At 40.7% G+C, this 24,186-nt stretch overlaps 3 protein-coding genes across 3 annotated transcripts; 1 reads left to right on the top strand and 2 right to left on the bottom strand.

Annotated features, from left to right (window-relative positions):
- Positions 1 to 14,139: 14,139 nt before the first annotated feature.
- LOC108012717 (uncharacterized) lies at positions 14,140 to 14,748 on the bottom strand. The gene has a single exon (XM_017078146.4). It carries the CDS (start codon positions 14,686 to 14,688, stop codon positions 14,356 to 14,358), a length of 333 nt encoding a protein of 110 aa, XP_016933635.3. The 5' UTR covers positions 14,689 to 14,748; the 3' UTR covers positions 14,140 to 14,355.
- Positions 14,749 to 22,171: 7,423 nt separating this feature from the next.
- LOC108012754 (uncharacterized) lies at positions 22,172 to 23,267 on the bottom strand. The gene is given in 4 exon segments (XM_070996624.1): positions 22,172 to 22,844; positions 22,847 to 22,955; positions 22,957 to 23,089; positions 23,251 to 23,267. Coding segments are annotated over 4 exon segments (828 nt in total). The 3' UTR covers positions 22,172 to 22,275.
- Positions 23,268 to 23,344: 77 nt separating this feature from the next.
- Sfp77F (Seminal fluid protein 77F) lies at positions 23,345 to 23,772 on the top strand. The gene is made up of 2 exons (XM_017078221.4): positions 23,345 to 23,437; positions 23,497 to 23,772. The coding sequence occupies exons 1-2, from the start codon at positions 23,356 to 23,358 to the stop codon at positions 23,730 to 23,732; spliced, it is 318 nt and encodes a 105-aa protein (XP_016933710.2). The 5' UTR covers positions 23,345 to 23,355; the 3' UTR covers positions 23,733 to 23,772.
- Positions 23,773 to 24,186: the final 414 nt, after the last annotated feature.

The raw sequence follows: 24,186 nt of genomic DNA, 5'->3' as shown, positions 1-24,186 counted from the left end.
GGAATGTATGTACATATTTAAACATATAATACACCAATTTCTCCCAAAACAAAAAATTCAACACATTTTTTTGGGGATCAAATCGTTTACGGTATGGTATGTATTGGTACAGCTCCATAAATCATTCATAAGTCCTTTATCCCCAGCTATAATGATGGTAATAATAGGCTTGAAAAAAACCTAGCAAATAACACTGACCGGCTTTTTCATGCTGAATCTGTCACAGAGCCACCGCGTGCTTCTGGAAAATACATTTGACCGAACTTGATTTGTGTGGCACTGGTGGGGCCTATCTTCCGCCGAGAATCTTTCTCCATCTGCCAATTCGAATATGTTGCGCATTTTTATGGCGGTTTGCAATTAGCGCAGCTGTCATGGGCGAACCCAGGGCAGATTGTCCGCGACGTCACCTTCCAGTCCGGCCATTTTCAACACCTCAAATGGTGGCCACTTCGCCATCTAATTCCACTTTCAGGCAGAACCATTTCCGCTATTTTGCATTTCCCCAAAGAGGCGGCAAAGGGGCGGAGTGGCCATAAAACTTGCAAGCGGCCTTTGCAGTTTATTGCAGCTGCAGCAGCAGCAGTAGAAGCAGCAGCAGCAGCAACACCAAAGGCACAGCAGCAACATCGGCAGGAACGGCAGCAACATCGACGGCAAACGCAGCGAAACGAGTTCAAGTTTATGGCCTGGAGGCGAGCCAGTTCGGGCCTTGGGAGGAACTCAAGGAACTAAAGGAACTGGCCAAGTCGGAGGTCTAAGAGTCGTCAAACGTCAATTATCCAAAATCGTGTCCCTGGCCGGCAGTTGCGTTCCCAATTCGTCCCGGCACCACTAATTAAAATTGCTTTAGTCATGGACCTCTGGCCCAAATGGCTTTTGGCCCCAAAAGTTCGGTTAGGATTCCGCACTGATTGATTCCCAATGAGCTTGGCATTTATTGTAACTATGCTAGTGGCCATATATATTCTACAGGCAGTTTTATTGCTTAAAGACGTTATAAAATAAAGAGGGGAGTGTTGTGAAGGTTACGTGGATTTTCTTATTTCGAAGTGGGTAAAGAAAATGTAGTAAACGAGGTTTGTCCTGACTTATTGGGAATAAAATAAAGTGGTGCCTACTCCCTTTTGGTATTCTTAACCATATTTGTTGACTTTCATATACAAACATCATAAGCCAGCTTCAGTAAATAGTTGCATGAATAAATATCCCATATTTCCCCTACACTTGCTGAAAATTCTTCAGTTGACATTCATCCTCGACCGCTTTGTTGGACAGTCGGATTGAAGTCACAACTGCAGCGTTTGTAAAACTCGTACATATCAGAAGGCAAATTGAGTACGGCTAAGCAAAAGCTTAGAAGATGATCGCTTCAGGCCATTTCCTGTACTTTCCGTCTTTCCGCTGACCAAAGCTTCCTTTTCCACTCGAATGCCTCCGCTCCTGCTCCTCATCTTTTAGTCATTTGTGGCCTGTTTCTGTACCTCCAGACCAATAATCACATTTGCTTATATGAGCACATGCAGAGCAGTTGCTGGTGAGCAATTGCCGGTGTGCAGTTGCTGGTGTGCAGTTGCTGGTGTGCAGTTGCTGGTGTGCGTGCTGGACACCGCAACAACTACAACAGCACCAACAACAGGCCATATCTGCGGTCTGAATCTAGTACGGGAGCTAGAAACTACACAGAACAAAAATCGAACAATTCAAAAGAAAATTTTTAATGATGAATATTAAAAAATGTAACCACAAAATCATAGAGGTATCCCACGTTACGGAAAAATCGAACATGAAAATGGGTTAAAAATGTGACCCTCTTTTAGAAGATGTATTTGAATGTAGAGTTTTAGAGAATTTCACCACAAACTCATAGAGGTATCCCGCATCAAAATCGGAATTCAATAACTCAAGTTAAGGAATCTTGAAGTCCAGTTTTGGGGTCCCATTCTGAAACCCATGGGAATTACGGAAAATGGAACATGAAAACGGGTTAAAAATGAAACCCTCTTTTCAAAGAAATATTTGAATGTAGAACATAAGAGAATTTCACCACAAACTCATAGAGGTATCCCTCGTTAAAATCGGAATTTAATAACTCAAGTTATGGAATCCAGAAGTGCAGTTTTGGGTTCCTATACGGAAACCCATTGGATTTACGGAAAAATCGAACAAGAAAATGGGTTAAAATTGTGACCCTCTTTTAAGAGATATATTTGAATGTAGAACATAAGAGAATTTCACCACAAACTCATAGAGGTATCCCACATCAAAATCGGAGTTCAACAACTCTAGTTTTGGAATCCAGAAGTTAAGTTTTGGGTTCCTATACTGAAACCCATAGGATTTACGGAAAAATCGAACATGAAAATAGGTTCAAAATGTGACCCTCTTTTAAGAGATATATTTGAATGTAGAGTTTTAGAGAACTTCACCACAAACTCATAGAGGTATCCCACATCAAAATCGGAGTTCAACAACTCTAGTTGTGGAATCCAGAAGTGCAGTTTTGGGTTCCTATACTGAAACCCATAGGATTTACGGAAAAATCGAACATGAAAATGGGTTAAAATTGTGACCCTATTTTAAGAGATATATTTGAATGTAGAGTTTTAGAGAATTTCACCACAAACTCATAGAGGTATCCCACATCAAAATCGGAGTTCAACAACTCTAGTTGTGGAATTCAGAAGTGCAGTTTTGGGTTCCTATACTGAAACACATAGGATTTACGAAAAAATCGAACATGAAAATGGGTTAAAATTGTGACCTTCTTTTAAGAGATATATTTGAATGTAGAGTTTTAGAGAATTTCACCACAAACTCATAGAGGTATCCCACATCAAAATCGGAGTTCAACAACTCTAGTTTTGGAATCCAGAAGTGCAGTTTTGGGTTCCTATACTGAAACCCATAGGATTTACGGAAAAATCGAACATGAAAATGGGTTAAAATTGTGACCCTCTTTTAAGAGATATATTTGAATGTAGAGTCTTAGAGAATTTCACCACAAACTCATAGAGCTATCCCACATCAAAATCGGAGTTTAACAACTCTAGTTTTGGAATCCAGAAGTGCAGTTTTGGGTTCCTATACTGAAACCCATAGGATTTACGGAAAAATCGAACATGAAAATGGGTTAAAATTGTGACCCTCTTTAAAGAGATATATTTGAATGTAGATTTTCAGAGATTTTCACCACAAACTCATAGAGGTATCCCACATCAAAATCGGAGTTCAACAACTCTAGTTGTGGAATCCAGAAGTGCAGTTTTGGGTTCCTATACTGAAACCCATAGGATTTACGGAAAAATCGAACATGAAAATGGGTTAAAATTGTGACCCTCTTTTAAGAGATATATTTGAATGTAGAGTTTTAGAGAATTTCACCACAAACTCATAGAGGTATCCCACATCAAAATCGGAGTTCAACAACTCTAGTTGTGGAAACCAGAAGTGCAGTTTAGGGTTCCTATACTGAAACCCATAGGATTTACGGAAAAATCGAACATGAAAATGGGTTAAAATTGTGACCCTATTTTAAGAGATATATTTGAATGTAGAGTTTTAGAGAATTTCACCACAAACTCATAGAGGTATCCCACATCAAAATCGGAGTTCAACAACTCTAGTTGTGGAATTCAGAAGTGCAGTTTTGGGTTCCTATACTGAAACACATAGGATTTACGAAAAAATCGAACATGAAAATGGGTTAAAATTGTGACCTTCTTTTAAGAGATATATTTGAATGTAGAGTTTTAGAGAATTTCACCACAAACTCATAGAGGTATCCCACATCAAAATCGGAGTTCAACAACTCTAGTTTTGGAATCCAGAAGTGCAGTTTTGGGTTCCTATACTGAAACCCATAGGATTTACGGAAAAATCGAACATGAAAATGGGTTAAAATTGTGACCCTCTTTTAAGAGATATATTTGAATGTAGAGTCTTAGAGAATTTCACCACAAACTCATAGAGCTATCCCACATCAAAATCGGAGTTTAACAACTCTAGTTTTGGAATCCAGAAGTGCAGTTTTGGGTTCCTATACTGAAACCCATAGGATTTACGGAAAAATCGAACATGAAAATGGGTTAAAATTGTGACCCTCTTTAAAGAGATATATTTGAATGTAGATTTTCAGAGATTTTCACCACAAACTCATAGAGGTATCCCACATCAAAATCGGAGTTCAACAACTCTAGTTGTGGAATCCAGAAGTGCAGTTTTGGGTTCCTATACTGAAACCCATAGGATTTACGGAAAAATCGAACATGAAAATGGGTTAAAATTGTGACCCTCTTTTAAGAGATATATTTGAATGTAGAGTTTTAGAGAATTTCACCACAAACTCATAGAGGTATCCCACATCAAAATCGGAGTTCAACAACTCTAGTTGTGGAATCCAGAAGTGCAGTTTAGGGTTCCTATACTGAAACCCATAGGATTTACGGAAAAGTCGAACATGAAAATGGGTTAAAAATGCGACCCTCTCTTCAAAGATATATTTGAATGTAGAGTTTTAGAGAATTTCACCACAAACTCATAGAGGTATCCCACTTGAAATTCGGAATTCAATATCTCAAGTTATGGAATCTTGAAGTGCATGTTTGTTAATTGAACTAAGAATTTTCTTTCTGTGTAGACTAGGGGCCAGGGCTGCCCAGTTGGCTGTCCGGTGTGGCGCGCTAATTTGATTTCCTACTGGCAACACTTGCGGTCGCCCCGGCGAAGGCGACGTCGATGTGTGGCCGGTGGACTAAACCCCGAACTGGACCTAGAGTTGCGGATGGAGATGGAGTTTGAGATGGGGCTCTATGGCTGGGATCTGGAGTTGGAGCTGGAGCTGGGGTACCGCCTGACAGCCGCTGCCTGTCGCTGCACTCGCTCCATTTTGCAATTTGCATAATTACCGTTGTTTGACTTTAATGCAGCGCCGCATCCGCCGAATGCGACGAGTCCAACGAATCCAGACCTCCGATGAAGTTGCAGATGGAGATGGCGATGGAGCTGCGAATGACGATGTGGGAATGGGCGGTGGGAGGTGGTGCCACTTTTTGTTGCCCTGCACACAACTTTTCATTACTTTTAATTGCTGTGGCCAATGAGGAAGCAATTTGTAGGGCCACACTTCACCATGGGGGAGTTGCAGTCGTTCGGTGTTGTAAGTTGCAAGTTGCAAGTGGCAAGTGGCACGTTGTCGGGGGAAGCAAGGGGCTGGGAGCAACAGTTGGCCAGGTGCTTGGGGCTGCTCCTCCTGGCTCAGCTGTTTGGCTGAAATGAGAAATGTATTAGGTAACCCAAACATGATGCATGGGAGTTTTGTTTGTTCCACGGTTAGTATCGATGTTGCAGCTCTTGTGGCCACAAGCAACCGCAACAGCAATGGCTGCAATCCGCAGCTACCAACCAGCAACTGCCAACCAGCAACATCTAAGCGCAGCTTCTTAAAAACTGATAGCTTAAATGCGATATTTGTGTGAGTCGTATTGGCAGATAAGATAACTTCCAATGGGCTTGGGTTGTGGATTGGAAAAAAATAAAGAAATACAAAACCTTTCGATAGACTCGTGGATTTCTGACCCAGACCTTCTCATTTGGGCTCGAAGCTTGAAGTAAATAAATATCTGTAAAAGCTTTTTATTCAATATCGATTTCTGCTTCCGGTATGGTGGACCATACAAACTGTTTTCGACAGCCTAGGAGATGACTTACAAATATGAAGTTTTTTTTAATTATATCAAGAAGGGATATCACGAATTCTTTTATACAAAATAATGAAAACAATTTTTTTTTATTGAAATATTTCCACCTTTAGAAGGTTAGTATTAAAAGGGAACCAATCGGATATTGAATAAAAACTGACCAAATAAATTGCTTTAAAGTATCCGTAAGGGTCTTATCTCCCCGATAGCTAAGATTAATTAAGTGTTTTCGTTTATTAAGCATATTTTACACCCATCCGAGCCCCATGCCAAAGTGCAATTCATCTGGATAAAAATGTGCTGTTGCCGAGCCCCAGATTCCAGACTTCCATGCTCTGTCAGTTTCCGTTCCCCAGTCCCCAATCCCCAATCCCCAATCCCCAATCCCCAGCCCATCTCATCTCATCCGATGGTCAGCGGACCCAGATGCAGAGACAAATTTATAGGAATCATTCTAAGAATTAATAAATCTCAAGTTTCCAGCCGGGCCGAAACCTTGCGAAAGAATATTGAGAAGGGTACCGAGGGATTCGCTGATCTGGCTGGCAATTTCGCCTTATTTCTCGTTTGCTTATTTATTTTGCTTTTGTGTTTGTTATGGTTTTCGGTTTTTTGGTTTTCAGAGTTCTGAGGAGAGGTTGACATTAAATGCTTAGTCGCTGGTCGCCTAATGTTCATGTTGCGGTTCACGTTCGATTTAATTTTCAATTTATTTTAGTAAAAGTCTGGAATATTGGAACTGGAACTTTTTCGGCTGACCTAATCGGATTTGTCGCTTAAATGAAGCGCACAAAATAAGTTGCAAGAAATGCGGCGAAATTCGCGCTAATGAAACATATTTCTTTGGCTCAACTTTTTTCGGGCGTGGGCTTAAAAATGAGGGGATTCCACGGCACACCGGTAGCTGTCATGTTCTGATTATTTTAATTTGACACTTCGTGCGGCGGCAAACAGAAACAACCAAAGCAAACCAAAGCAAAGCGAAGGGAATGGAACTTCATTAAAAATATTGTCAACGTAGAAAAGGGAAAACTCATATGTGAGCGGCGATAAAAATGCCAAAAAGCGAATGAAATGCGAAGCCTTTGGCAGCTGACAGTGGGCTGGATCTGGCTGGATGATATCCGACTGCTGAATCCAAACCAGATCGGGAATGTCAGGGCCCCGACCAGCCCACAACATCTGGTTGACAGCCGAAACTTGAATATTTCATGGGATCCCGCGCGATGAGTGCGAATTTGATTAAAAACGGCAAATAAAATATGGAATATCCATTGATGAGGGGGTAAATGAAACGGAATTTTAAATATGTCAAAGGCAAAGGGTCAACGGGATAGGTCTGTCCTTTGTCCACTGTCCACTGGCCATGACCATGTCCATGTCCTGGATACAAAAACCCAATGAAGTGTTAAATTTGGTAATCTACTTTGGGCCTTTTTTGGCTGGCTGCGGAGTGAAGGCGAAAGAGTAGGAGCGCCCGGAACATGGCTAGTTAATCTGTCTTCTGTGTAGGCGTCACTCGTTGGCAAATGGACTTTGCATCCTGATCCCCGGACATGTCCTGCCGTACCACATCCTTTACCCCTGGCTTCCCCGTCGTCTGTGGCCATTGGCCAAAATAATTAGCCAGTCCAGTCAGCCGTAAACCGTCCTAGAGCAGCCAAGGCTTCGGTTTTGAAATTGATTTGATTTTCCGGCAAATCAAATTGTTGTTCTGCCTTCCGACCCGAACTCTCTGGCATTTCCCCCCTCCCTCAGGTTTTCACACAATAATTCATCCCCTTTTGTTTTCATGACTTCCCTTGGACTTCCGCTCATGTCAGAAATCGCCTTAAATTTAAGTTCATAAAACCCGATTTTTGCCAATCATTGAATCTACCAATTAAGTAGTGTTTTGGTTGTCTTCGACAAATCAATCAAAGGGAAACAAATTTCTGGTCTTTTTTTGGGGTCTTAGGGGTATTATGTTTGGACCAGGGGCGACAATAGTGGCACATAGCACGTATTCAATAGATTCGTTTTCATTAATCATCATTGCAACATCAAAGCAGGTAAGTCGCATGCGGTACGCTATATATACAAACGTGGACTGATGTGCCATACGTGATTCGCTAAATGTATTCGGGATTAGCCTTTGAGCAGGTTACCGCAAGTAAACGGAAGTGAAATGGTGAGCATTGGGGGGAAATTCCGTAGTGTAACCTTAATAGAACATAACGGGTTTGGGTTTAATGAACCCAGTATATTCTGTAAGGATTATACAGTATTGGACTTTAAATGATTTTGATATGGAAAAGGGGTAAAAGGGATCTCAACAGTTTTTAAGGTAATTATTTCAAAAATGTATAGAGAATGAACACCAACCAATTTAAAAACATTACAGATGATGACCAAAGAGAATTCTTTCAGATACCCGCTTTTGAAGAAAATATATGTCATATTTAAGGAAAGTAATATTAAATCAATTTTTGCACTATACAAAAAATGTGATAGAATCGTAAGAATACAACATTTTAAGATACTTATAATATATATCCATAATTCTACACTTTTCACACTTCAAGCTAAATGTATTAATGCTCCTAATTCGATTATCCATTGTATATGTGTATCCTATAGCTATATATAAAATTTAGTTTAGTTCGCAGCACACAGCCCTAATGCTAAGCAAATTAAAATCTAAATAGTTTAACAATTAAGCGATGTCCACACATACACAGACATGGACAAAGTGCAACTTCCGCTTCCGTGGACCTAGAGCTATTCCCAGCTGAACCGGAGGACTCCTGTCCGTGGGGAACTACGGATTTTCTGACATCCCCGGACCGAGTGCAATGTCCTGTGCCCGTTGTCCCGGCTTAAACACGCTTTATTCAATTAGCTGCATCCGGTTATTACCTGCATGCAGTCCACCCAACTCCCAGCCCCAATTCCGCCGCATTATCCCTTTGCGGGAACCCAGGAATGTTCGTCCTGGAATGTTTATTTATGCGCATTTGTGCCATGCGTTCAGCTATTTCCAGCTGAGCGCTCCGCTTGTGTGCAATATTACAAAATCATTTTCAAACCGCACTCGGAATCCCGAAATCCCCGGATCCCCAAATCCCCGACCCCGAGGGTTTAGCAGTCTATAGTTTAGTAGCAAATTAAATTTTGTGCCAAACTCAAAAGCAGCAATTCCCCATCTCCCCTCTGGTTTGACTCATTAAAAGTTTGCCTGTGCGGCGTTTAGGAATAACCATAAACAATATTTGCTTACATTTGTTGGTTGAATTTTCACAGCTTCTGGTATTCCCGATATTTGCTTTTTTCCCTGTGAATTTTGAGTGTTTTAAATTTGATTGCATTATCATTTCCATTTTGGTGTCAAAGAACTGGGTTTCCTGTTTGTTAATATTATGTTAATGGAAATAACAGCTCTGTTAAATGTTTCAAAGTGGAGCATACTTTTAGGCTGTACTGTTCAAAGAAATGTAGAGAAATTATTTTGTTTAAGTAAAATTATGTTATTTTTGATTTCATGTAAGTCATATAAGTAAGTTTAAGGCTGGGTAACTTTGTGAAAAAGCTTAAATTCATGTTCTTTAAATCTTAAAAATATAATAGCTTGTACTCGCTGGAACAACTAAAGGTCGAAAAAGTATTTATTTAAACTGAATATTTTTTATCAAAGGCCATTAAATTTATTGAAAGGGATACCTTGCACCAATAAAAAGACATGTCGTAATCCGTAGGCTTAAAGGTTACACACAGTTTTTACTGTTAAATGTTTCCTTCGTAACATAAATAATATGGCCCATGTCATATAAACTCATGTTCATGTGCGACAGACCACCGAAAAAAGTTGTATTAAATATATGCATATATCACAAAGGAAATCTCGTTGTAAACCATTAAAGAAATATTATGTTTTAAAGAGATGTCAGCATGTCTGTAGTGCAATATTTATTTATTGCATTTTCCATCTCGTTTATTAAATCTCAAATAAAAAAACAGTGCATAAAATATACGCTTTCTGTTGATTTATCTGCGACAAGCAATTTAATTCAGACCAGTTGAAATAACTGGGCAAAAAGCGGATCGAAAGGGGACTGCAGCCATGTGGCACATGTAGTTAGCGTATCCTGTTACCACATCCTTTTCGAAACGACAATAATCACAGTAATGCGCCAGATAACAGTCAAAATATCGAGAGGGAAAAAACCGCTCCGGGGACTTCAATGACAAATCCTGAAAGGAAATGCGAAAATAAAGTTGGCAATAAAGTTTATCCAGCCACGATGGCAGGCAGCTAAGGGGAAAATAAGAAAAGTTTGCCCAAATAAGCTATAATAACTGCTGCCACGGCCCAACCTCCCAAGGGCCACCCACAATTAGCGAAAGCAGCTTACTCAATAATTTAATAGAATTGATTATTATTTAAGTGCGGACAAGCCAATTTCTGGCCAAGGCGAAAGGGCTGCGAAGTCCCAAAAGGTTCGCAAGATAAATGCCTGGCCATCGAGGGTCATGGGATTGGAAGCCCTAGCCATGGCCATTTTATATATCTATATACGTGTATATATATCTATATGGCTGGATCTGAAGCTGGCTGTCTGTTTGTGGCGGCTCTGGCACAATGGATGCGAGAAATCAATTTAAAAACCATCGACCATCCAGGCAGTTCCTGGCCCAGTGCCCGCCCACCGGACAATGCCGGCAATATTATACGTCCGGGTATAAATATTTATAACGCCGCCACTGCCCCTTTTGACTGCCTGTCTGCCTCTGCCGAAGAATTCAATAAAAACATGTGCAATAAATAAGGGGCCAGCAAACTGTAAATACCCGGCTCGTAGGCGTATACGCAATATGCGACTGTGGTCCTCCCCGAAATCTTCTTCGATTCTTCAATTTCCATTCGGCATTTGTGGATTCTGCATTCTGCACTGCTACGCCCACCTATCAGATGATGAGTTCACACAATTAAGTAACGCATTTATCGCACACACCCCAAGTGAACACACACAAAATGGTGTTTGTGGGGGGGGGGGTGGGGCAAAAGTAATTCCGGGTGGGCGTGGCAGTCGGTTCAAGTTGCCAGCTCCTTAAAATTCATGAGGCGTCGCCTGCAACTGTAAATTGCATTTATACGCAAGTCAAACAGCACTCAAACCCACTGATGTCGGGGAAGAGGAAAAGGAAGGGGCGGGGGGAATTGGGAGACGACACATCCGGTGCTCTGTTATTTTTCACCGTGCAACATTTGGCCCGAACCCATTCTGCCCCCGCCCCTTAGAACCTGCTGTGGCTAACGAGGCGGGCTACCGACCAGAAGCATCAGTACCAAAGTCATCAACACACTGGGATAAATTATTACCCACATTTGTCATCAAGACACGGCAATTCTTTAAGACACTAGAAGGCTTTAGAAATTTAAAATGTATTTTTAGCAGGTGATTTAAGTGATTTTCAGGGAAATATTTGTAAATTTCGTAAATTGGGTACCGTAAAAAATAGGTAATCGTAGGTTATCAACAGGGCCTTTAATAATATAATTAAAACACGAAAGTTATTTGATTGATTTCAACATAAAAATTGTATTTTTCTTGCATACTTTCTGACACCTTTTGGAATACTTTAGTTAGTAAATCACTTAAATTTTAGGTTTACAAATTATAGAAGTTAAATTACAGTATATTTACTGCTTGTTACAGAGGTTTTGTAATCCATTTTGATTTAAGGTGTCTAAAAGTAAGTCATAATATATTTCGTACAAGTAAGTTTTTTTTTGTTCTTATTTTCGTTGCATACTTTTAGACACCTTTAAAAGTGTTTTGAGATCCCTTAACTAATGAAGAGGAAGTCAAAATTAAAGTGACTTTGGAAAGGTAGTGAAGCTTAAAAATGTTAAGTTATAAGCTGAAAAACGTTATTTGTCTTTATACTTAATGCTTGAATTTTTATTGCTATATTTTTATAAGGGAATTTAAATTTTTAATGCAATTTTTTCTCTCTGTGCTGGAGCTGCCTTCCTGGTCAGCAGTTGAAAAATGCATTTGGCGTGGTCACACAGAAAAACTGGAGGCGGTCGCCGCAGGACGAGCTCGGGTACATGTGTAAGGCCGAGCCAGCCAAACAGTCATATAGCCATATAGCCAGACAGCCGGGCAAACGGGAAAAACGGCAGAAGGACTCTGCTCCGGATGCAGCAACATTTGTTTTGTCTCGGGCAAATGGCCAAAAGCCCAAGAAATGGTCAACAAACATGGCCAGGATGTGAATGAGCTGACCAAGCATCCTATCATTTATTTCCAAGAGCAGGGCAAAGTCAACAGCAAAACTCTGTGGCATAATTAGCAAAGGACTTTGGGCTTCTTTCGCACATCAGAAACACCACACACACAAAAATAATCATTCAAGCCATGGCAGAAAAAACATCACAACTAGAGCTTTGGCTTCTTTTTTTATGCCCTGGAAAACTGTATTGCAATTTAGGGTAACCAAGGCGAAATTTAATTATAGTTAAGGGAAAAAATATTCATAAAAGGTAAGGGAAGGTGAAATATTTTTCAATAAATTACATAACAGCATCAAACGATTTCAGGACAAAGTAAAAATACGAGCAAAACTTATATAAATCCCATTCATTCATTAAAACCAACATGGGGTAAGTTTCATCTGCTGCAGACAGCTTACACCACGAATCGATTGGGCTTATCTTACGGAAAGTTCGTATATATACACACAGCTTATGTAAACCATTGGTCACGATAATTGACGTATCCTTCAGGGTATTCAATCCTTCGGACCTCAAAGCTGGCCTTCGTTATACGTGTTTTTATTTGCTTGGTCTACCCACGTAATCGGAGACAAGTCGCGACCGAAAATTCCTTGAGGATTGCGATGGGCAAAGATAGGGAGAAAGTAGACGGCGCGGCAAAGTCGATTATTTTCGTCTCGAGTGACAGCAAACAAGTCTCAAATTACGGAATAGTTAACTGCCAAGGACGGGGACTGGGGGACTTTTGGGGGATCCAGGCGGGCTGGCCCTGAATGAATGAATAAAATGAATGGCTTATCTCTTGTTGACATTCGTCTGTGACAACATTGACCAGTTGACGACTAGCACACGCACACAAAGGCCCCCACATATCCCTTGACTTTGTGGATTCGTTATCGCCTTCGTTTTATACACGGAGAATAATTTTATACACTGTCTTTTAAACCATTTTATGTACATATTTAATATACTAAAAATATTCAATTTTTCACACTTTGAAGATTGATAAATTCGTTGTATGTAATGTATCAAAAACTTATTCAATCTTGTAAAATAAAAATGATTATATAAGGTTTATCTTTAAGTGTATTGCAACTTAAAAAGTATAATAAGATGATAAACTATTTTAGACTTCAATTTATGAAATCAATATTGTACCATATTACTTGCTTTTCGAAATAATATCATTTTAAAATGGTGCAAGCTGCACAGAGAATATTTAATTATTCCATTTTAAGGAAATAAGTATTAAAATAATCTTTACATTATTATGACGTCCTTACAGCCTGTTAAAAAAAAGTAGGGATACTATAAAATCACATTTTGGAATACGACAAACACCTCCAATTTGTTTATTATAAAATACCATATAGTATGATATTTTTTCCAGTGCTTAAGGAGGAATACTTTTCGGAGCTGAGTCAGCATCTGCACACCGAGAGGACTTTTCTTCGCCTGGCCAGCCTCATAATTTGTGTGCATGTGTGGTGGTGTAGGGTTGGGGTTGGGTTCGTGTTTATTGTGCAATAAGCTGCTCTCACTTCCCTCCTTCGTCCTACGTCTTTCCCCACCTTTCTCCACTTTGTGTGTGTGCGTAAATCCGCTTTTAATGAAAAGAAAACCCATCTGAGTTTTATGTGTTGGCTCCTTCGACACACACACACATGAATACAAAGTCGTTATAGAAGAGTTCCTGTCGGTTAAGGATGGGGCATCTTGGCCATAACAAAAGGGCAACAGTTAATGCCGGGGCCAACTAAATAAATCTTGTTTTATTTTCCAAGGCATGTGAAGCTGCAAACAGCTGTGAGCTGCCCAGGCCATTCTATTTTAGTGCCTTCCCCCTTTTTCCTCGAGATTGTCCTTTGGCAGTCTTTGAAAATCCTTCGAAATCACTAAATAATCGAATTGTTGGAGTTTCTCCACGAAATTATCGCATAAACAAGTCAATTTGTGCAGCTTTATGCAGGTCCCCTTGAGTGGCCAGCAAAGTCCTGATAATGCTTTTTATCTTGGCTCAGCAGGAAGCTAAAGTTGGAGGCGACATATTGAAAAAATTGCGTTTTCTTGACATCTAAGGATGGTACTTGGAATTTATATTATTTATAGAACTTATGCAATATTAAGACAGTAGTTGCTTGCCTTTCTTATTGATTGTAACCAGACCCATTAATAATATTTTATTTTGTATTGCAAGAAATAATATTTATTTTGGTTTAACAATTAAGAAATCTATAAAGTTTTTGATTAACACAAATGATTATGGGAAAAAGACGAGAGAGGTTTTGCTGTTAGGCTATCAGCATGGCCAAGGAATTTGGTTTGGCATACTGCATCAGATCGTAAGGAGTTGCTGGGTGGGTTTTCAGTGGTTCGTTCGGGGATCTTCAGGGTTTACCAGCCGCCACCGCCATGCTTGCCACCACCACCTCCTCCACCGCCACCTCCGTGCTTGCCACCACCGCCATTTCCACCGCCGTGCTTGCCACCACCGCCGCCGCCGCCACCGCCCTTCTGCCAGCCTCCCTGGCCTCCTCCACCGCCGCCTCCATGCTTCTGGCCACCGCCTCCACCTCCTCCCTGTTGCCAGCCTCCCTGGCCACCGCCTCCTCCTCCACCTCCCTTCTGCCAGCCTCCTTGGCCACCTCCACCACCTCCATTTCCACCGGCGGATACAACAGCCAAGATCACTCCGAAGAGGAAGACAGCGAGCAGAGTGAAGCGCATGTTGAACTGGATATCCGTAACTGGTAGTGACTTCCAAGTAACTGATGCTCTAAACCCAACCAGAGCCCAGTTTATATAGTCACTGCAATGGCTTGGTTATAGCCCAGTCATGTTGCAGCCATGGCATAGGAATTGGAACCCAATGATCTTGATCTTGGGCTTGCAACCCACTAGCTAAGCACTTGCCAACTGCCAAATCATTAATCTTGAAAAATGTAGCGGGTGTTGAGAGTCTCATTTAGTGTTCAATTGTTGGCACAGAACTTGTTTGCATATTAGAATGTATTTTTAAGTACCAACAAGCCTTAAAAAAGTAATATGTAAATTACAACAATTCTAAAGTAACACAAAATGTTTTTAAAATTATTTTAGGCTGTTCTTTATATTTAATATATTGTGTTATAAATTAAAATTGTTAATAGGGTGCCGAATATCCAATATTGGCTTCAACGATAGTTACTTTCAATTCCATAAGATCTACAAGATCGAGAAGTAAGGGAACTAACATTAAAACAAATATAACGTTAGTCGTGACCTTAGAACCCAGCCTTTTCGATGTTTGCAATAAAATAACATTAAGTAAAATATCAATCTATTATTTTTTTGTTTAATAAATTGAGTATTAAGAAAATAAGTAAACAAAACCATAAAAACTATATTTTTAAATCCGACATATTTGGCGTAATATGGCTTTTACTCTCTCCCTTGGCCAGCTGATATAAAATTGAAGCAATTTTCACTTTTCATTTTCGGCAACTTTCGCTGTGATTTATACGGCCTTTCAGCGTGTGCTCCTCGGCGTCTGACCCATTTGCCTTTGACCCAGAAACGGGAAAACTAAAAACCGAAAACCGAAAAAGCGAGCAGCGCATCCTGCTCCCTTGGAGCGTTCGTTTTGGCCAGAAGTCGGCGGCCAATTCAATTGAGCTGCTTGGCCCCAGTTGGGAGCTGAAACTCCCGCCCAGTTACCAACTTAAGGCCCCCCCAACTTTCAGCATTATCAGCTGCAGTGCAGCATCTGATTTACGACCGGCAACTGCGGCTGGGATGGCGGCCATTCAAATGAGTTTTGACGTGATTGTAATAAATTGTCGGTCAACCATGAGGCTCCCTGGCCCCTCCACTTTTGCTGACCACAACCGGCTACTTCGTTGGTGTTTTCAAATTTATATTTTTCATAACTTTGCCATGAAGCGCAGCTTGGATAAGCCGGGAAAACTTAACTTGCAAGAAGCAAATAAACTAGTAAAAGTAAGAAAGAAATTTATATGGAAATCTAAAGGCCAGAGAATTTCGTTTCCACACTTTCGGTTTTGAGAAGATGCAGAAATTGTAAGTGCACTCAAAAAAAAGAGAAATAATATTTAATTTAAATTAAAAATTTGTTTAAAATAATTTCTTTCTTCAAAAAACATTTTAAATATTTTTTAATTGGATCTTACCCGCATTACGTATACGCCGCATGTGTGCATTAATTAAAAAAAGCCCTGGGAATTAGCCCAGGTCCTGGACAAGTCCTATGCAAACAGGTTGATTAGCCAGCTGGGAAAAAAGTGGAGACCGCAGCAGAATCCTTGTTTGCTCTTCTAGTCGCAAATGTGACCAAAGAAAAAGGGAAGTGGACCTGAGACCAACCCGGAAATGGATAGAAGAGGAAATGGTAATTTGCATAAAAAGGTTAAGAGCATTAAATGTATCCCAATTTTCAGGAACAACAGCTCCTGGCTGCTGACTGGCATTTGGTCGTTAAGTGTGCTCGCAGAATGACAAACTAGTCGAAAGGACTAAGGGGTCCTTTGTCTGTTGAGTCAGCTGAAAAAGAATTTCACTTAAATATTTGGCACACTCTCTCTCTTTTGCTGCATTCTCCCCTCCCAAAAAAATACCCATTTCCCTGTTGGCCGTTATTCAAAAGTTAAATCACAAAGTTTTGCTGGCCAAAAAACAATTCGCGCGCATTTAACCTGAACGAAACAAAAAGTTGTTTCGGCCAGGGAAAGGGGAAGAAATTGCTGTGGAAAATGAAGAAAACGGGGAAAGCAGAGCCAGAGGAATCTGGTTCAAAATGTTTTGCAACATTTCTATTTCACAAAAGTTTTCCTTTTGCGGTTGCAGTTTTGGAGTCTGCCACTGACATGGCTCCTTGTTAAATGGAGGAACTGGAACCCAGCATCGCCAGGACATGGCTCTAATTAGGAGGAGGGCCCAAAGACAATCCCCGCTCATAAAAGTCAACGGAGCATGTCAAAAGCAATTTATGTGTGTGGCTGCCACAACTGCACACGACTCCAAACTGGGGAACTCCCCGAGTGCACAACAAATGCTCAAAAGGCATAAATAAGTGGATGAATGGCTGAAGGAGGCGGTATGCCCCATGTTTGTCACTTTGACAGTTGCAAATCCAGCTGACATCCTGTTGCCTCGACAATTAAACTGTAATTCAATGGGAAAAGCCACAATTGCCACGCCAGCTGCTCAGTTAATCAGCTTTCATCGACACCTGAGTCTGGGCAACAAAGTCTTCTCAATAATAAGCATAATAATCATGGCAACTCAGGGCTCGGGAAATGCTAATGCCACCCCAAAGAGAAATTAAATTTCCATTAGTTTTTACAATGCCTGGGAGGCTATATCAACTACATAAATATAGATACATATATATATATACAGGTTGGTATATAAGCCAAACTGCTTACACGTAACGCACACAAATTCTCAGTGGGCCACGCGCTCTCTTGTTTCACAGGCAATGCAAAAGCCTGCTCAAGGTCACTGCTGTCAGTCTGTGTGTGTGTTTGTACCCATAACACAGATGTTTGGAGGCATAAACCGCCCTTTTTGGAGAGGGCCAGGGGTCACAGCCCCTCGACAACGTGCGACCAACGCCTAAAAAAGCCCTCTGGAATACCATTCCCCATTCGAAATACTCCGAGTATTTTGGCCCTTTATGCATCGCAGAGGCTGGCAAATATTTATTTTGGTTTATCAATCATACGCACCGTGGCCAAATACTGGGAACAGCTACGCAGAGAGGTAAACCTACGCATTGCGCAGAATCGCCAACTTGCAGGAAAGCACGTGGTTATTAACAGACCTCTGTTAGGCATGGCTTATTTTGGGGGGCCAAGGCTAAGGCTGGTCCCTAGTCCCCAAGTACTTTTTGGATGGAAAATGCGGATTGCAGGCGAATCCAGTACAATGGGTCGAAAAGTTTGAGGGTGACAAGGAAATGCTTTTCGGAAACTTCAAGCCAAGAGTTTGCTCGCCTTCAATGCACTTCTGTTGTTGTGACCCCCCCACCCCTACCAAGTACTCTGGATGGCCAATGTCCATGTCCAATGGAGCTTAGGGCCAATGTTCCACATCGTATGCAAACACCAACGTACATACACTACTGGCTTGGCCATCAATGAAGTCAAGTCGAGTTCAAAATTCTTGTCTGTGCCCCAAAAGATGTCTGCAAGTTGTAAAGTTTCTATTGCCTTTGATGGCTCTCTACCAGGGCCATAAAAAAAAGACGATTGCTAAGCAGACAGCTGAAATAAGATGATATATCGCTTATATTGGTAATGGTATTGGCCCGGTTGATTGCCCTGCAGTTAGGCCCACGCCAATTACTTGGCCAGCTGTTTGTCGTCTCGTCTAGCCGACGGATTGCCTCAAATTCGTCTTTGCAGGCCCGGCCTTGACCTCCAGCCACCTTTGAACTGTAAACTGGGCGTTGCCTGGGCGGCATGTTCGCCAGATGAAGGACTGTTTGCCCACCTGTCTGGCTAAGAAAGATATTTTTCATGGCGCAGACTGCTTAACGGCCAATTACAGGGGTCCATGAAAAGTTGAGAATATTTGGGTGAATTATTGATGGCACCCAAAGTGTTTTAAGTTTCCAGAAAATTATTCATCCTAAGAAAAGGAAATTTTTGAAGAAATGGATTTGTATGTAAAATGGTTATAATAAATTGTAGAGTTATGGATTTTGAAAGGGTGTTGGTTAATAATTCATTGAATAAACACAGGTCTAAAATTTATTTGGGAGCATTTCAAGTGTCTAAAAGTATGCAACAATAAATTTGTAACTCAGAAATACAATGAATTCACTCAGAATTTTTTTATTCACTACATAGTTTTAGACACCTAAAAATTAAATTTAAAACTCTAATGAGTACTATATTTTAGTATTAAAAAATAAATTTTTTGTTACATTTTTTTTTATTAAGTTGGTCTTTTTGATGATATTCATTGCCTAAAAATGGACCCCGAACTAAAGTCTTGATCTATAATCTACTTGTTCTACCTTAACTTCGATTCGTTCTTAAGATAATTCTTAAGTTTCTGGCGCATGTCGTTTTCCCAAGGTAAACACATTTCGAAATTGCCTCAACGCGACTTCAAATTAAAAGTTAAATAAGCGCAGCTGGCAAAAGGCGGAGTGGTGTGGGCCAATGAGATGGGGAAAACGAGCTGCGTTTAATGAAAAGCAATTAATCGCTTTATGTTAAACACACACTGAATCGTAGGCCAGGGGGCGGAAAGTGGGAAGTGGGAGGTGGGCGGTGGGCGCCCGTCTGCTGTGCAAACAGATAAAAGCGCAAAATTGTTGACATTGCCAAGAGCTGGAATAATAACAAAAATAATAACAAAATGCCGCTTTTGTTGTCGTGCGCTTGTCAAACAGAATTTCCAACAGCTTTTCCAACATATACATATACGCTTTTTCAATCAGCAGCCACATCTACAGAAAAGTGCAATTATTCACAGAAATTAAACGCTTTTCATAATCAGATTTACGAATCGTGAATGTGACAAAAGCACTGACTTATATCTCTATTTATAACTCCTTCGGTCGCCCTCTGACTGCCTGTCTGAATCCATGACGTTTACGCAAAAAGTTGATGAATGCCACGAACGAAAACCGAAAAGTTGGCATCAAGTCAAAGGCAAAAGTCGCAAGGACAAAGTTTCGCAAGCCATAAATAATACATATAACAAGGACAACAACAGCGGGTACAAACAACATTGCAGACAGCGCGTAATTTTAATTATTATGAACTCTGAAATGCGCCAAATTAGAGATTCATTGGGCTCGACGAGGGGGGAGGGGGGTCGCAGCCAATTAGGGGGGAGGGGGGTTAGCGAATCAGACAATGCCAAAAGTTTTCCCCTCGCAATGAACTTTTGCAACAGTTCATTTGTGTCAGTACGTTGTCTCACTTTCATACGTAAAGTACATGTAAGGAACAGCTGGGATCAGAGTTCTTTGCCCAAAAATTGGAAAAAAAACTTTAAAAATCTTATTTATGTATATACTTATATTTTTTAAAAATATAATCCATTTATTACGATATTATTGATATCTAAGTGGATATAAAAGCATGCAACAACATATTTACATTAGAAAAGACTGATTGAGTTATTCACTGCATACTTTCAGACACCTTTGTTATTGCTTTAATTATTTTGTAAATACAACTTCTAATTAATAAATTAACTTATTTATGATTTCTTTTTTAAACAAGGTATTTTAATCCGTGAATATTAAAACAAAATATAAAATTAAGAAAAATAATTTTTATTAAAAAATAAACAAAATTAAATAAATCGAGTTATGCCTGTAAATAATTTCGAATCTTTTTAATAATCTGAAAACTATCCCCAGAGATCTTAGTGCTAATAAAATACCCTAGACTGTAGGAGTGTGCTACGCATTCGAATGCTAGAATTCTATTCCAAGCCAGGCGCTCAAAAGCAGGCAATAGAAATTCGAGCTTCCTGCCCTCTGCGCCGGCAAGTAGGCAATGCTAATTGCAGGCCGCGCAATTCAACCAAGCGTGTGTGTGTGTGAGTGTGTGCGATGGTGTGTGTGCTCAATATCAAATTCATGTAAATTTAATTACGCATGCCTGCGTCGTGTTTAGATATGTATAGGACCCATAGGTATATGTATTCAATGGACGGGGTTTCGGGCGGGAGGGCCCCAATCTTGTAGCTGATGTTTACGCATATTTGATTTCACTCGCAGACACACATGGTCGTACCGCCTAATTAAATTGTTTATTTCCCCAGCAGAACTACTTAACAGCTGAGGGATTATGCAAAAGGTGGGCGTGGCCCCGGGGGCGGATTGAAATGAAGTCCTACTTGTAGTAGTAGTTGTAGTCGATGCCTCAAAGTTGCATGTTAATTTCAAACAGTGTTTCGTCATTAGCAAACTTTCTTGGTGAACCCCTTAAATCGCATATTTCGGCGAACGCTGCATTTAAGCTGGGGAATTTTCCGGACTTAGACTTGGCATTAACTTTTAATGCAACGCAAATTGCTTGCAATTAACGGCACACGGCAATTTTTGCTCTTGTATGTCTTGCATTTTGTTCGGAAATCGTAAAAGTAATTTGCAAAGTTTTCCTTGGGGATTTTTGAAAAAAAAATAAAGCCAAACGCAAAGTTTATGCAAAGTTTTCGACAAAGTGTTGCCAGCTAAACAAACTGCAGACGAGGCCAAACTGAAATCTGCCACGCCCCCAGACGCCAACGCCCTCGTCTCTAAAAAAAACCTGGAAGATTTCTGTTTTCCTTTTTCGCCCCGTGCCTTTGTTTATTGTCAGCAGCGAAAAAGTTGGAACTCCACTACCGCAGAAAGTTTGCAAAGGGAAATGAAATGGAATTCGGGAATATGGATTCGCTGTATGGCACTTCAATACAATGCATATATTGTCTGTAGGAGATCAGTGGGTAGAAAAACCCCTATGGAGCTGCCCCTTTAAAGTGTTGGCATAAATTGCTGCAGACGTTTTAATTTTATCCGGCCCCCGAATGCAATCCCCCCCTCTATTTCGAGCATCCTTTTCCTTTTCTTGTCCCCCACAGTCGCGAAACTTTACGCATAAACAAAAGCCGGCTTTTGGCCCTTTGGCTCTTCAGCTCTTCCATCTTGGCTCTCAGCTTTTCTGGTCCTGGCAGCCAGCAACCCTTCACTTGCTTTTAGCTTCAAAATGAAGCGATGAAAGCCAAAACTCGTTATCGTTTAATTCAGGCGAACGGCGAGCCAGAAAATCCCCGCAAACGAATCCCGCCGAGTCGAACTATTGGCAGCTGTCTTGCCTTGGCTTTCTCCCGTACCTTTCTCGATTTTTCCTTATTTCTTGTATACTTGGAAAATTTATAAATGTTTACAATGCTTCCAAATTATTAAGAAAAAATTAAGTCTGAAAAACAAGCAGCAAACGGTTTAAACTTTATAGAAAGGAGCAAGTGGCTTAGTAACTCAATAATAACTTAAGGACTTGGGATATTTTTTTTTTTCTGAAAATTCATTGTAATTAGGTATTGGGTACATTAAAATTTTTTATTTTAAAAATTGTATTTTTGCCACTTTTTTTTTAGATTAAGAAACCATTTAGGAACAAAGGGTATATAAAATATTGAAGTTCTTACAGTATTTGAATTTGTTGTGTACTTAGAAAATTTATAAATGTTTACAATGCTTCTAAAATGTTGGGAATGAACTTTACAACCCAGAAAAGTGAATAGCTATTTTTTGTTCAATTATTTCATATTTCAGAAACACTTTAGAAACATTTTGCATCCCATTCAGTATTTCATTGAAGTGTAGCTGATGAACCGTCCTCTTGTTGTCTTAGTAATGCAACTGACAGCAGCGATGGATGATGGTATATGGAAGGTGGTGAAACGGATAGCAACTGCTTTTTGACGTCTGACAGGCTGCTCTCCAATCTCTAGCCCCCAATCCAGAACCCGAACCCCAAACCGAACCCAAACCCAAACCCATTTCCGATTTCCCATTTGTCGTCTTTCACTTCTTCCCAAGCTCGATGCGCTTTTGTTGCAACTTTCGAGCGAATATTTGCATAATGCAGCTTGATTGATGTTTGCATTTTGGGTCCGGGGGAAGGGACTACCAATTGGTAATGAAAAGCGGGCTGAGACTGAGCACCGAGTGCTGGCCAAGATTGAGGGGAGCCACAGCCAGTTGAAGCCCGGCCAGCTGACGACAATGACAACAATTCGCAAACTTGTAAACACATCACCAGGCGCCTCCATATTTGCACAGCTCGACATCGAGGAATACTTTGGGATCCTGTCCTGGCAAGGATGTTGGATGTTGGATGTTACAGGGCAAAAACATCGACATCTAGCCATCGCCATCAAATGGCAGCAGTAAGTAGCACAAGGCAACACCGCAGCAACATTTGTTGCCGCCGTTGAGTGCAAATAGTTTTGGGTTTTTGCTGCTGCTCCAGATGCCGTTGCCGTTGCCATTGCCTTCGTCACTTCCTCGTAGTTCCTGGTGGGTCCTGGTTTATTGCGGATTCCCATTCCCATGGCCACCCATCCAAACAAGCAGCTGGCAGCCAGCCAGAGCAGTCGCAAAATCCAAAAGGACCTGGTTTAGGTGGATTCCCTTTGTTTACCAACATTCGCAAACAACATTTTTCTTTTGTATTCCATTCGCACTTGCTTCAGCAAGTAAACCCAGCAGGAATCCAATAGATTGCATAACAAATCGAAAGGGCATATAAATTATGGAGCCCACAGGAATACCACCTTAAATAAGTGGGCATAACTAAGTGTATTACATTTTCACCGCTTGGCTAATTAAAATGTGTAGTAGTTCCCACATATAAACTATACTGATTTAGTTTCTTCACAATGATCATACAGATCGCTTTGATTTTTCTACTTTGGCCATATGGGAACGTTATGTCTCGGCGACGTATATACAAGCCTCTGCGTAAGTAAAAAACCCTGATTAAGGTTTGAGATATGATAGAAAACTCATATTATTTTTAGTTTGTGACGAAACCAATCAAAGCATAACCAGGCCTTCGTTGTTAGCCTCTTGTGTGGATAAAAAAGACTGCTATATTGTCAGAGAAGTGGGCTATTGTCCCAAAAAGGACAAGGTCTGTTGTGTGAAGAAACACGGATTTGCCATTGATGAGAATGAATTTTTCGACTCAATGGAGTCTCCACACAAATATAACGAGATCTACATAAAGAGTTCCTTGAAACATGAGCAAAAATAAATAGTTTGCTGAAATATTAGAGTGCTCAACTCGAAAATAATAGTGTATATCCGAAGGATGGAGGTACTATGTGCTTGGCTTCTTGCTTAATGTTCCTAGAATTCCCCAAGGCGGCCTCATTGACTTGGAGTCAAAGGACCTGGCCACGCCCCCCCAGGCTGCTCCTGCGCCCCCTTTGGCGTTCCGGCAGCTTATTAAATGCAACCGAGCGAAACATCAAAAGCTCCTCCAACCGCAGCCAAAATGAGTGAAGGAGGATTGCAGGCGGTTTGCAGGAGGAAAAGGACATCCCCTGGTGATGTTTATTAAATAGTTGCACGACGTCGTGTGTTGGCCATGCCCATTTTGCACTGGGAGATGGAAAGTTGGGGGCCGGTGGTTACTTCATGGCTTAGTGCATTCCTGCAATTCATGCAATATTTCAATTTTGCATTCACCAGTTGCGACGACAGCA

This window comes from Drosophila suzukii, chromosome 3, assembly GCF_043229965.1.
Source record: "Drosophila suzukii chromosome 3, CBGP_Dsuzu_IsoJpt1.0, whole genome shotgun sequence".
Lineage (NCBI taxonomy): Eukaryota > Metazoa > Arthropoda > Insecta > Diptera > Drosophilidae > Drosophila > Drosophila suzukii.
The sequence above is the reverse complement of the archived record's forward strand: the minus strand, read 5'-3'. Positions and strand labels throughout refer to the sequence as shown.

What these genes read in the sequence shown, in the direction of transcription:
- LOC108012717 (XM_017078146.4), bottom strand. Translation starts at nt 14,688, where the DNA reads ATGCGCTTCACTCTGCTCGCTGTCTTCCTCTTCGGAGTGATCTTGGCT.
- Sfp77F (XM_017078221.4), top strand. Translation starts at nt 23,356, where the DNA reads ATGATCATACAGATCGCTTTGATTTTTCTACTTTGGCCATATGGGAAC. An exon ending in ACGTATATACAAGCCTCTGC is followed by an intron (nt 23,438 to 23,496) that starts GTAAGTAAAAAA and finishes TATTATTTTTAG; the next exon opens with TTTGTGACGAAACCAATCAA.